General features: G+C 41.6%; 1 protein-coding gene across 24 annotated transcripts in view; it reads left to right on the forward strand.

The window, feature by feature from the left end:
• Positions 1-13,896, forward strand: part of Dtna (dystrobrevin alpha) — a 363,615-nt gene that overhangs the window by 225,794 nt on the left and 123,925 nt on the right. For all 24 annotated transcript variants that reach the window (XM_036204660.1, XM_036204653.1, XM_036204648.1 and 21 more), the window contains one exon: positions 10,816-10,883. In XM_036204660.1, the coding sequence (XP_036060553.1) occupies positions 10,817-10,883 (67 nt within the window). In that variant the 5' untranslated portion in view covers position 10,816. The remainder of the gene's footprint in view (positions 1-10,815; positions 10,884-13,896) is intronic.

A 13,896-nucleotide genomic window follows, 5' to 3' on the forward strand; every position in this document is an offset into this window, starting at 1 on the left:
ATGAAAAAGAATCTAATTTCACTTGTTTATTTTCATTTATTAGATATTTAGGAAAAGTAATCAGAGGTATGTTTGCGGGTGGGGACATTGACTACTAAGTTAAGAAAGGAGCAGGTAATTTGAAGGCCACCATTTCCTAGTTCCTGTGCAGAAGGTAAAGACTGAGCAACCCATACTGTGGATACAGCTAAAGGTTGTCACCTACCATCTGATCCAATTCCCTGCACTGATTTTTTTTTCTTTAAAGGTGGAAGCAGTGAGCAGGGTCTATTGGCACAAGTCTATAATCCCAACCCTCAGAAGACAAAGGCGTGAGAAGAACAAGCTTGAGATCAGCCCAAGCTAGACAGCATGGCCCTGGCTCTAAATAAGTAAATACATGAATACTTTAAAATAGTTAGCAGCCCCACAGAAAGACAAAGCAAACTCCATCATTAGGTTCATCCATCAGGACAAAATAGGTCAATTCCTATGACATCTTCACCAGGAAAACATAGACACAGATCACAATCATTGTCCAAGGCACATATCATCTGAAAAGGATCTCTAAGTTTCCGACGCCAGACACACAGCAGCAGTCAGAGGACTTCTTCCTTATAATCATCTCCCCTTGGGGAGCCTTGAATTCCCTTCTGATTAACCTCACCCAGGGCTCTTGGGTCCTTCAGAGACGTCTGAGTTTTATCATTCTTCTAAAAACTTCATTTTGACCTATGCCAGTTTGTACCCGGCCCCATTCTACAGCCTGTACTAGTAAAGGGAACAGGCATCCTCTCTTGCCAAATAAAATTAAATGAAACCAAACAAAAGCTCTCCTGAAACATCTTGTGCACCCTGAGTACAGAAGGTTCCTTCCTGACTCAACAGAAAAATGGAAGTAGCTCTTTCTAGAATAAAAATGGCCTTCTTGCTTTTAAGTGGCATTTTCTAGTTTGTAAAGCCTGCCTCTTTAGGTGCCTGCATCAATACATGTATTATGTTTATGCATAGTCACATTCCCCAAAGGAATTAATTATCTTCTCTATTGTCTCCAGATACTTTTCACAAACTCTTAAAAGTAAAAAAAAAAAAAAAAAAGTCTGCACAGTAACCTAAGAATGCCACTCTTGTATACAAATAAGTTCATACTCAAATTCAACTAGCATCATATGTCTAGTTTAACTTGTTACCAGGGTTTTTAAGGTGAAAGCTCAGGCTTGAGTAGTCCCAGCAGGATATGCTCAATCACTGTCCTCAATGGCCAATTAAACAGGCTAGTAATAGTGAAATCAGACAGAGATTTATGTAGTATGGTTATATAGGAACATATAATAGGCTCAAGTGACTCCAAGCCCATTTTTTCAGGGTACTGAAATGAGATTTAGGTTTAAATCAAAAGAAAAAAACATGAGCTGACCCTGAGGGCATGAAAGCAGAACTGGCCCTGTCCCCTGCTCATCACTGCAAGGAAAGAACTATCTGGGACAATGGTGGAGAGCCCACCCTGGTGGTGAGAACAAGGGAGAGCTAGCAGGCTGACCAACCCTGCAACTACCCAGGCCCAGAGCCAGAGTTATGAGTTGGCCACTGTTAGTTATTTTGGCGCTCTTACCCAGTGACGAACACGCCCCGAACACAACAAATCCATAGAAGAGCTGTTTATTAATATAGGATAGAAGAGACGTGACAGGCCTGTGGAAAACACACACATGAGTGAGGAGAGGAAAGAGAGAAGAGACCTGTGCAAAATGGCGCCGGCTTTTTAAAGAGTGGGCCACGCATGCGTACAGGACCACATGAGGCTACTCCACGCATGCGCATAGATTACATGGCTGCGCGCTTTACACAGCCATGCAAAGCCACGGAGTCCTAGTCACACTAGATGTTCTGACCTGGAAATGGCTATTTTGAACCGGAAATAACTAGGCGGTCCGCCAGGCAAGCCTAACCGTGTGGACATGTTGTGATTTCCTATCAGCCACCCCAACATCTCCCCCATCTATAATCTGCTGGAGCACATGAAAGGGGCTGGTTCTACAGACCAAAGCTGCAGGACCTCCATGACATGGCAACAGCAGGATAACCAAGAGGAGCCTCCAGTGAGGGCCCAGGATCGATAGTAAACCAGAAACCAGAGGCCTCGAACCAGACCAATGACTCTTTGCACTGAACACTTGCAAGTAAAAGTATATGGATACAAGGGTTTATTGCCCGACTCACTGTGTCACACTACAGTGTCCATGACAAGATTTATTTTTCCTTTTTTTTTTTTCTCTCTCAAATTTTATTTTAAGGGGGTTGCAACAGCAGAAAGCTGATATGAAGGGATGGGGAAATGAATGGGATCGAGATGCATGATGCCAAAGACACATAGAATAAATAAAAAGAAAGTTAAAAGCATATAAAAAGAAAAAAAAAATAATCACAGTTACAGAAGCTGGCCAAAGCCAAGTCCCACCCATCATTGTCTTAGTGTTGTCTGTCTCACAAAGTGGCCCCTAGAATTGTTAGTCCATCTGTGGCCAGGGGTACATTCTTGCTCTTATGAACAGCTGTCCTCATATGGGGGCATGGGTGCTGCGTGATGAGGCCTGGCTTTTCTTGAAATTCAAGGTGACCCGAGTAGAAGTTAAGGATAGTGGCTTATGTCATGTTTTCAGCTAACTACATACAGAAGAAGAACAGAGGCCTATGGGCTTTATCCTACTTTCATGAGGCATAGATGCTTTTTAGCACCATCTAGGGTGCATCTGAAAGGCCCAAAGGTTAACCATGTCTACATCCCGTAGACAAAGGATTGGTACTCTGGATAAGGTCTCTGGACTTGGCTGATGGGCAGCAGAGCTGAGAAGTGCTACATTGGATACTTCAGATAGAACAAATTGCTGGGAACCCACCTGGCTGGCCATTACACTAAAGGAGTATATCTGCCCCTCCTAAATAGATAGGTAGGTAGACAGGGAGGCAGGCAGATGGAGAAATTATAAATGAATAGATAATAATAGAAAATAGATAACAGATTGCAGACAAATAGATAATTGATGGATGAATGACAGAAAATGATAGATGGTAGATAGATAGATAGATAGATAGATAGATAGATAGATAGATAGATAGATAGATGATAGCTCCATCAAACGTTTATATTAACCACAGTATTTTCCAACAGCCACAGGCTCCTGTAGGAAGGAAAAGGAAACACAATTACACTTGGAATGAATGTTCTGAATACTTTTTTTTATATTGGCAAAAGTTAGGACTGGAACATAAATATGGAAAGGTTATATGAGAAGCCTTCCTTCACTACAAAGGTAGCAAGCAACAGGTGTTAATATGGCACCAATAAACCAATCAAAGAAGGAAAGGAACTAGAGATGGGTTTCATCGTTATGAACTCCTGGATTGCAATAAGGCGCGACGGCTGACCCCAGCATTTCTTTTTTGCCCACCTGGAGCAAAAGGGAAGGAAATGAACTGCTGAATGAGTGTCGCCGTATTAAACACAGTCTGCAAGCACTTGCTAACGACGAGCAAAAGCAGAGGCAAGCCAGACAGTTCTCCAAACACTGCAGGCTTATGCAGCTCTCAATTGTGAATGTGAATTCGTGTGTGACCTGGCATGTTTACATGTGTCTGGGGTTACATAAACCTGGACACCCCGGATTGTTTCACTCTTCTCAATGATTTCCAGTATAACAATACTTTCACACAGGAGGCAGCCGTTAAGAAATGACACAAAGGCATTTCCCAGCAGATTTGCGAGGTCTGGGATTCTTTTCCATTAAGTCACCCAGTCTTATTACATTTGTCTCAGCTTTCCAATTTCAGGAAATCTTAATCTGCATCGTTCAGAAACATCAAGAATGTTGTTACTGGTAGTTGGACCCGTGCACGTCTAGGAATTTAAAAACTAAAAACAAAATATACATGGAGTTAATGATATGCCCTGAGAGAAAACTCCTATTTAACTTTACCTGCCCGAGTCTCAAGATGTTCGGTTATAACTCAGGAACCACAATGTTCCCCAATTTCCTCTCAAGGTTGAGATATTTTAGGAAGTTGTGCAAGTGTAAGACACCATGAGTTTAAGTTGTTCCTTTCAAATTTCTTCTATATCATGCGTAATAAACTAAATATTTATTGTAGATGGTGTTGAATTAAATTGATGCCACTCCAGAAATAGCTTGAGGGTGTGGTATTTCAGTGTGAACTTATTCTCACTATTGCTAAACCATAATTGATATTTCTTCTACCATTCTTCATCTACATGTATTATTTTTATACTTTTTTCAGTTAAATTGGTTCTTTGATAGTTTCACACATGTACAGAATACATTCTGTTTACGTCTCCCTCCTTGAGTCCTCCACCTGTCACCCCCTCCTTTCTATAAGGGCCTCTGCTACATGCCTGTCTTTTTGTTTTGTGACCCACTGATTGTAACAAGGGCCATCTGTGTGACCATGGCTTTGGAACTGGCCATAGGTGCATGGTAGGCTCAGTGTTTGGTGCACAACTAAAGACAATGGCTGTCCTTCTCTAAGAATCCATCAATTGGCGATAGATCAGCAGGGAAATGTGTGGCCCCTTGAGCCCCACTGTGACTGGCTGTTGACAGGTAGGGTCTTGAGCAGGCCAGGCCAGTTCAGGCATCCAGAACTGCTGTGAGACCATGTATACACAGGCTGTGTCTCGCCTAGAAAATAGCATTTTGCAGCCCTTCTCCTTATATAGCCTCTGCAGATTTATTCTTTATTTCTTGCTGGGTCCCAAGCTGTTTGATGCTTCATTTCAAAGCTCCCCACAGTTACAGACAGTTAAGGCCCTTCTTAACACATTGTAGTTTTCTCATCTTTAAAAAAATAATTAGTATAGATTAATTTAATAAAAAATTAGGTTTATTTTGACATACCATGCCTGTATATAATATACTATACTTTAACAATATTTAGCCTTCTAGTGCCCAATCTTGTCCCTCTTACCAACTTCCATTGTCCCCCTTTTATTTACATGTCCACATCTGAGAGCAAACACCCAATATTAGTCCTTCTAAGTCTGGCTTCTTTTGCTTAATGTAACAGTCTCCAAATCATCCATTCTCCTGAAAATTAACACTCCATCGTTTATATATGTCACATTTTCTTTATCTGTTCATCTGTTGATGGGCACTGTCTTGGGTTTCTATTGGTGCAATGAAACACTGTGATCAAAAAGTAAGTCAGGGAGGAAAGGGTTTTTCGAGCTTACATTTCGACATCTCAGTTCATCACCAAAGGAGTCAGGACAGGAACTCAAGCAGGGCAGGAACCTGGAGGCAGGAGCCATGAAGAAGTATTGCTTACTTGCTTGCTCTCCATGGCTTGCTCAGCCTGCTTTCTTATAGAACCCGGGACCACCAGCCCTGGGATGGTATCACCCACAGTGGGCTAGACCCTCTCTCATCAATCACTAATCAAGAAATTGCCTTACAGCCGTATCTCATGGGAGCAATTTTTTTTTTCAGTTGAGGTTCCTTCCCTTCAGATAATTCTAGCTGTGTCAACTTGACATTAGACTATCCAGCAGAGGCACCAATGTGAAGGATGACTATGTACATACAAGTCTTGTTCTAAGACATTGGAGCATGCAGCTAATTGAACACCTCCTGTAACCACAGGCTCCCACATCTACTCTAACTACCTAGACTTTCTCCCACTTAACCTGATAGTCACCTTGCCACACTCTAAATCTCTGTGTGTGAACTCTCTGCTTAGATCTTGGGTGGTACCCTGGCCCTCTCCTATAGGAAGAAGGCCCCTATATGGTCTAGACATCAGACTTGTCAAATTGGATGTTGCTTTGTTTCTCCACATCCCCACTAACAATTGCACATAGAGATGCTGGCTAATTCTCAGTTCCCTGGTGGGCAATACCCTCTTGAAATCTATGTGCTTTCCCATGATTCCTCCTAACTGTAATTACTTTTCCTGCACTTCTCCATCTTAAAAAAGAAAAGTGCTGTTTGTTCTTTGTCATCCTATGCTAGAATCGCCCTTTCTTTGATGTCATTCTCAGATCTCATAAATAAGCCACTACTTCTAGAAGTGCATGCTTTCACATGGTATGCATTACACTAAGCTATAAATACTTACTAGAATTTTTTTTCCATTTCTCAACTGAGATCTTAGAAAGCACAGAGCTCCATAAGGTCATGTCTTTTTAATCTTTGGATCTGAGGAAACTATGAAAATGTCTGAAAACTTACAGGTCCATTTCAAATGTTTATTTTTTAAGGAAGATAAGTTTTAGTAGGGCTCATACAGTGTCATGGCTCATAGGGCAAGTCGTCTATTGTGGCTGGAAGACAGGACAGTAGGAGTGTGAGAGGCTGCTCACACCTTACACAGTCAGGAAGCAGAGAGAGATGAATGTTGGAATTCCTACTTTATGGGTGTTTCTTAAATTAGCAGGTGAGGATTAGTGAGTGAAGACAGCAGGTACTCTGCATAATCCTGGGAACCGAGCTCTAAGCAGGAGATGGCAGAATATCATGATATTATCACTGCTCTTTCCTTCCACACTTGCAACACTTACATAAGAGCCTAAGTCTGCAAGTGTCCTTTCTACAAGGGAAGACATAAATCGAACAAATGAGATGTATAGGTGAGCTACACCTTGTGACAAACAATAATACTGTCCCTGCCCTCTGCTATCTGACTTTGGACAACTGTTGTTCTACTAAAATTCATGAAAACTAGAGATCCTTGCCAAGTTCCATTGCTTTCCAAGAAAAACTGCAGTCCTATACAAGTACTCAGTGCATCCTCTGTCAAGGGCCTTGCTGTTCTGTTTCTAAGGTGACAAAATGTGGTAGAGTATTACAGAGTCATTTCCATTGATAAGTTAGACTGGAAGCCACAGAGCCCACAATAGTGGTACTCACCTCTCTGACTCTGGAACACACTTCAAAAGCTGTTCCTGTTGAGGAGCTGGGGAGATGGTTCAACCAGTAGAGTGCTTGCTACATGAGGACCTGAGATCCTGGTACTGGTGTAACATGGCTGGGCATGTGGTGGCATCTGTGTCTCTAGCACTGGAAGGGCAGAGACGGGGGTCTCTGGAGCCCACTGGTCACCATTCCAGATCCATAGGCCCACTATGGGTTCAGTGAGGGGGCCTGTCTCAAAGGATAATGTGGAGAGTGACAAAGTCAGACACAGACAAAGAAACAGAGAAAGACCCACACATCACCCACTGAATCAGTTTGAGATGGAAGCTAGTTAGCATGCCCATTTCTTCCTTGGCTGTAATGACTGAAGAAAGTAAGAATTATCAGTTTTATCTGGCTTGGTGCATCCCAGGAACTCTGGAGATAATGAGAGGCACATTGTCTTCCTTTTTACCTGATGCTGTGTTTTCTATTCCTCCTAAGATTTAACACCAATGAATTTTCCCTCATAAGATATATACTTTACTCCAAAGTGAAAATTAATAATTATCATGTAGCTTATGGTTCTTTTATGAGTGAATTAATAACAGTAACAATGAAAGTGTTGATAAACCAGAAGCTGACACTCATGGAGTTTGCAACTGTTTCAACTTCCGCTTCATGAGACATGATTTTGCTTGGAAATTTAAAGTCCTGGATTTTGATAAACATAAATAAAATCATTTTCTCATTTTTCACATAATGAACCTCTGAAATGAGTACAATTTGATTTTTGTTTTTCTGTATCAGGTTGTGGAAGTATAATATGAAAGTCCATATATATAGCTATTGTTTTTCTCACCTCTCTTTCTAGTTTTTTTGCATTTCCTGTTCATACATTTCTTCAATAAATACTGCCACCTGTGAAGAATCGTAAATGAATGAGTTATTATCCACAACTACTTTCAGAAAGGCATTAGCGTAGAAATGAGACATTTCAGTGTAAGTGAGGGGTCCAGACAGTCAGAGCGATGACCTCAGATGCCACCCTTCACCTCACAGATATGCCCAGTCAGTCCCAGTCCGCCTTCCTTCATGTTTCCTCTAATGGTTCTTTCCAACCTGCCCCAGCACATAGACAGAGACCGGCATGCAGGCTGGCTCTGTTCCCTGTCTCTCCCACTGCTTCTCTTCTGTTTCTGAGCCCTTGAAATAAAAACTGGAAGCTTGATCCAGAAGACTTTATGGATGTCAGGTGTGATCTACCTACTTCCTCTGCAGTGAAAGAAGTGGGATGTGAGTCAGAAAGGAAAAGTTTTTCTCCACACCACTGTATGTCAACTCTACCTGCTCCTGCACCTCTTTCGCTCTAGAGTGAGCAGTCTGCAAGGAGGAGCTGATTCAGCACCTGTTTCATCCAGGGCCCAGTACACTTCCTGCTGGATAGAGAGTCCTGGACAAAGCTCTGGGGAACAGATACATCATCAAGAGGAAGGCTCTGTGCAAGACAGAGGTTTAGAATCAAGGCCATCCTAGAGTTGGGGTTGATGTCAGAGGAAGACACAGATAGACTAGACCTAAGACTACAAGTTCGGGAGATATGGACAAAACCCTTCTTAGAAAGGGCAGGACTCAACCAAAGAACAGCCAAAGATCCATGCAGGAATGCCATGTTCACTATGCTTGAGAATCAAAATGGAAGGTGTGCATACATTCATATGCCTGTGTTCAGCTACTAAGAATTGAATTGAAGCCAGCCTTGGTGGCTTACACCTGTGATCCCAGCTAGTCAGGAAGCTGAGATATTGTGAAATGACACTCAGGCTGGGCAATTTAGCAAGACTATTTCAAAACAGGGTAAACTATCTGAGGATGTAGCTCAATGGAAGAACACTAGTCTAGCATATGTAAGACCCTGAATTCATTGTTTTAAAGTTTAACCAGATATAATAAAAATCAAGCTCATTTACTCATAAACTCTCAATATTTATCATAATGCCATCCCTGTTACTAAATAGAATTTCTATTAACTTTCTCATTATCTTCTTCCTTGAGACCAATTTTTTATTCTCTGTTTTAGTTGTTTGTATTTTAATAGCATTTTTTTTAAATGCCCTGTGGGAGATGATGGCATGTTTGAAGAAAGAAATGTGAACCCAACCACTTGCAACAAATAATTATGTACAGGAAAATTTTTTAAGTTACACTTAACAAGAATTAACAATAGAAAACCACCTGCTTCTAAACTGAGGCTGTGGATACACATGGGACAAGCTGCAGGAGAGAGCCTGGAGTTCTGGGGTTCCACAGCCTTCATTCACAAAGTCCCTAAGTCCTCGTCTGCTGCATGGGAGCCAAGAAATGTGCTCTCTCATCTAAATAGGATTCTGAGAATTGTAAGAGGCACCCAATATGTAGTAAACCACCCAAGTTCTAGTTACTTTTTATTGCTGTGGGAAGACACCATGACCAAGGAAATGTATAGAAGAAGACATTTATTTGGGCTCACAGTCTGAGGAGTGAGAATCCAAGCTCATGAGGCAGGAAGCATGGTGCAGGCAGGCGGACATGATACCAGAGCAGTCGCTGAGAGCTTGCATCTGATCCACAAGTAGGAGGCAGAGAAAGAGAAAGCTAACCAGGAATGCTGTGGGCTTTTGAAACCTCAAAACTCATCCCCCCCCCCCCCAAACCCCCCACACTCTCCCCACCCACCCACACACACACACACACACACACACACACACACACACACACACCCGCCCCAGTGATACAAAGCACCTCCTCCAACAAGGCCACACCTCCTACTCCTTCCCCCCAAATCCCACCAACTAGAGACCAAGTATTCAAATATATGAGCCTGTGGGGTCCATTCTCACTCAAACCACAAAGATTGTGTTTAGTTGTAATATTTGGGTCATGTGCTGCTTAGTAATTTTAATATTAATATAAACACCAGCACTTACTTACCAAACCTGAGTTACCTGGTTACAGTCAGAGATAATATCAACCAGGCTGAGTCAGAGGGGTCACCGTAAGACTGAGGCTGAGACAAGTTTATTGGAAGCAATCAGACTTCTTATCCTCTTATCAGAAACAGAATATCATGGCAGTTGTCAGGAAAAATACAATTATAGTTGCCAGGATACAATGACATGTACAAGTCATACTGGGTCCACAAGGTTAATGTCTAAGACTAATTGTCCAGTCAAGCTTCTATATGCTTCGATAACTTCTAGGGAACTCAGGATACACAGGAACCCTGAATGCTGCACTGCCTGAGGGAGAGCCTTTGGTTCTCAGGAACTGTGAAAGGCACACAGTGCCTAGACGTCACGGACTCTAACCTGAAAAACCTATGACCCACGCCTCTCAAGGCAGCTAGACCAGGTCAATGCCATGATTCCCTGTATGTTAGGAAATGAAAACATTTATATCCCTTTTAAGAACCGTATGACATATGGGAATTTTGCACAGTAGTCTAAATGAATGATATATCTCATTTATAAATGTATAAAAGCATAAAGGATATACTTTCGTGTGCAGTCTGTATGGAGGCCCTAAGTTGACATCAAGTGTCTTCCTCAGTGGATCTTCACTTTATTTATTGAAGTGGGGTCTCTTGTTAAACCTGGGGTACTCCAGTGAGGCTTCTGCTGTCTCTATTTCCCAAGGAATGGGAACAGAGGCAACAGCCAGGCCTGTCCTGTTTCCACTTTGGTTCTGAAGGTCCAAACTCTTGGTCTTCATACCTGCAGGCCATGTGCCTTATCTACTGAACCCTCTCCCCAGTACCCTGGGCTTTTGAATAAACAAGTTCAACGGATGATTCTTGTCTGTGGTACAAGTACATTTAACGTGCTTACATAGAAATGGCTGTTTGCCTGCTTAGCATCAGAGTAACACATGTTGTCACAATTTTGTCCCACAGAATGATTGAAGATAGTGGGAAAAGAGGAAATACCATGGCAGAGAGAAGACAGCTGTTTGCAGAGATGAGTAAGTATGGAACATTTAAGGAAAATCCCCTCAGTATGCACTGAATATTCATGAAAAAGCCAGAAATAACCATGTAGTCTCCTTAGTGCAGCTGGGCTTCTCCATGAAATCCTCAGTTCCTTGCATAAACTATGCACTTGGCCATTTCAGCCTCTCATTAGGTGAGAATTCAATTAGTAAGAGATTCATTATTAATTTGCTTCTCCACTCTCATTTCATAGGTTGAAAACAATGTTTCTGGGCCTGAATACTTGCAGGCAAGCAGGCACACTGGATAGCACTGCTCAGTGTTGACTTTAGTGCAGTCCACTGATATCTGAAGTCTACACTCTCCTGCCTGCACTATCAAGTGGCTGCCATAGGATAAAACTGCTGAAACACATCTTTGAATAACTTCCCTGGAAAATGATATAATGCATTCAAACACTAAGTGGAAATACTGACCAAACTAAACTGTAACATTGTAAGCTGTCATTTGGACCACCTTTAGATGGCTGTCTGTCCCAAAAACCATTTTTTTTAAAAAAAGCAAAGGCTAACAAAATATAAAAGCAGCTGGGGGTGGCATCCGTCAGGGACCACAAACACTGATGGTATTTTCTGATGGTTGGTCTATGAGGGTGCATGACTTCTATGTAACTGGTGCTGGTGGCATCTCCCATGTAAACCAGTTTGATCCTTCATAAAAAAAGAAGAGATACATCCTTCTGAAATTAAATGTATGAGGTAAACCATTTCAGCTCTCTTGTTCTATGAGTTTTAATTTTTGAGCATGCTCTGGAGTGACTAGTAAGCTCCTTCCCCTAGGAAGGCAAAGTGATAGAAAAGAAATTTATACTGAAAATGAAATAATATTGGCAGGAATAGGGGTTAAGAACTAAAAGAAAAATTCCCTGATAATGAGAACTGAATAATTTTCTAATCACCTGCTAGCACTTGTGCAGTGTTAAAATTAACAGAGGAAACAGAATTAGAATTGACATGGGACTCCCAGACATCTGCTAGCCTTTTGCACTTAGAGAGGCTTTCTGTTTGTTTGTTTGTTTGTTTGTTTGTTTTTCTAGACAGAGTTTCTCTGTGCATCTCTGGTTGTCCTGGAACTCACTCTGTAGACCAGGCTGGCCTCGAATTCACAGAAATCCTCCTGCCTCTGCCTCTCAAGTGCTGGGATGAGAGGCATGCACTACAACACTTCAGCTGGCCCTTACTAAGTCTTAAATGTGTGTCAGAGCTTCAGCTGAGACTTCCCAACGTCCCCTGCTGTGTCTAATGCTGCCATCTTTACTTCTGGAATGACTGATCCCCCTGGGATTGTGCCTTTATTGTAGGCACACATCTGGTTATGATCTGCCAAGATCTTGGTTAGACCAGAGGAATACATTTTAATAAACTACTGTACTGCTGTTAATGATGTATTGCATCTTTCAAATTTTCTCTAAGGAATAGATATATTATCCCTACCCAAAAAATTAATTAATTAAATAATTAATGGAATGTTAGTTAGCTAGACTATGTGGATCACAAAAGTAACATGTGTACCATAAACATACAGAATTATTTTTCCTTCAAAAACTTGGTTTTTAAAGGAAAAATACAATTTGCATAATTAAAATACAAGGGGAAAATGTTAAAGAGCAATGTATTTGGTGGAGAAAGCCTGTCTTAACATCTAAGCAAACTCCATCATGAGCAAATATCTTGCCAGACACAGAACAATGATTAGTATTGTCTATACAAAAGAAAACCTGTCAAATCTTTTACCTTGCCTTTGAAATACTAAATATGGATCAGCTGGCACACTCTAACAATTACAGAAGTGTGCTTTCTTAGTGGTTTTAGCAATACTTATCTAAGTTTAGATGTCTAGTTTCTTCCCTATCTGGTGCAATTCCTGGCACAAGTAAAAAGCAATGTTACACATGTCTACTTAAACTAAAGCCAACAGACTCAAGGAATGCTCGGCACAAATCTCATGTTCATACAAGCAGAACAACCAGCAGCCAGACATGCTGACACCCATCTGCAATCTTAGCATCAGGGAGGTAGAGGCAGGAGGATCAGGAACACGAAGTCATCCATGGCTATATAATGGGTGAGAGGCCAACCTGGGCTACCTGAGACTCTGTCAAGGGAGTAAGGAACAGGGAGACTTAGGAGAACTGTGACTCTTTTATAAGTTTCCCCTTTCAGAAGAATGCCACAGGACTGCCATGAGCCCTTGTTAGATAGCTTTGTGAGCTCTACAGATAAATAATCAGAATAATAAGCAAGCCAAATACATAGGTGTCTTCACAGTAGGCTGAAGACTCAGATATTGGTCAAGGCCTGTGAAAAGAAGCTGCCTTTAATGGTTTCGCCAGCATGTTTAGCTCTTCACTGAAGCGCCTCCTCAGTAGCAAGGAAACAGTTGCTGAGGGGCAAAGGGAAGAAACGCTGGTGATGGGTGGACTGTCACACAGCCTAAGATCTCCTTGACAATGTGTTAAAGCAGCCAAGAATAAACATCTTCCAGGAATCTGTGACCTCCAGAGAGCACAACCAAGACTAGGAATCCATATGTGTGGCTAATTATATTTTATCTAGAAATTATTTGGTTTTTTTTTTAAAAAGACAAAAAAAAAAAAAAAACAGTGAAAGGGAGGCAGGTTTGTTGTTCTGAATTTTATGGATGTGAAAGAATATTCTCACCTCACAGTCACACAAGCTAAATGGGCAACTAAAGACTTACTAAAGTATTGCAGAAAGCACAAGAGATTACCTCCTACATCTGAAGGGTTTGTGCTAGGAGGCTGGTCATTGTGATTAGACCACCTGATTACTAATGATAACAATTATGAAGTTGGGATCTTCTTCCAGGGAGACTGAGAGATAGGGCCCCATCTCTCTCAATGATTAATTTCCTGGGGCTGACAGCCAGGTCCTTAGAAAGACACTCTGGTATCCACTTATGAGTGAGTACATACCATTTTTATCTTTCTGAGTCTGGATTACCTCACTCAGGATGATATTTTCT

This window comes from Onychomys torridus, chromosome 13 (genome assembly GCF_903995425.1).
Source record: "Onychomys torridus chromosome 13, mOncTor1.1, whole genome shotgun sequence".
Lineage (NCBI taxonomy): Eukaryota > Metazoa > Chordata > Mammalia > Rodentia > Cricetidae > Onychomys > Onychomys torridus.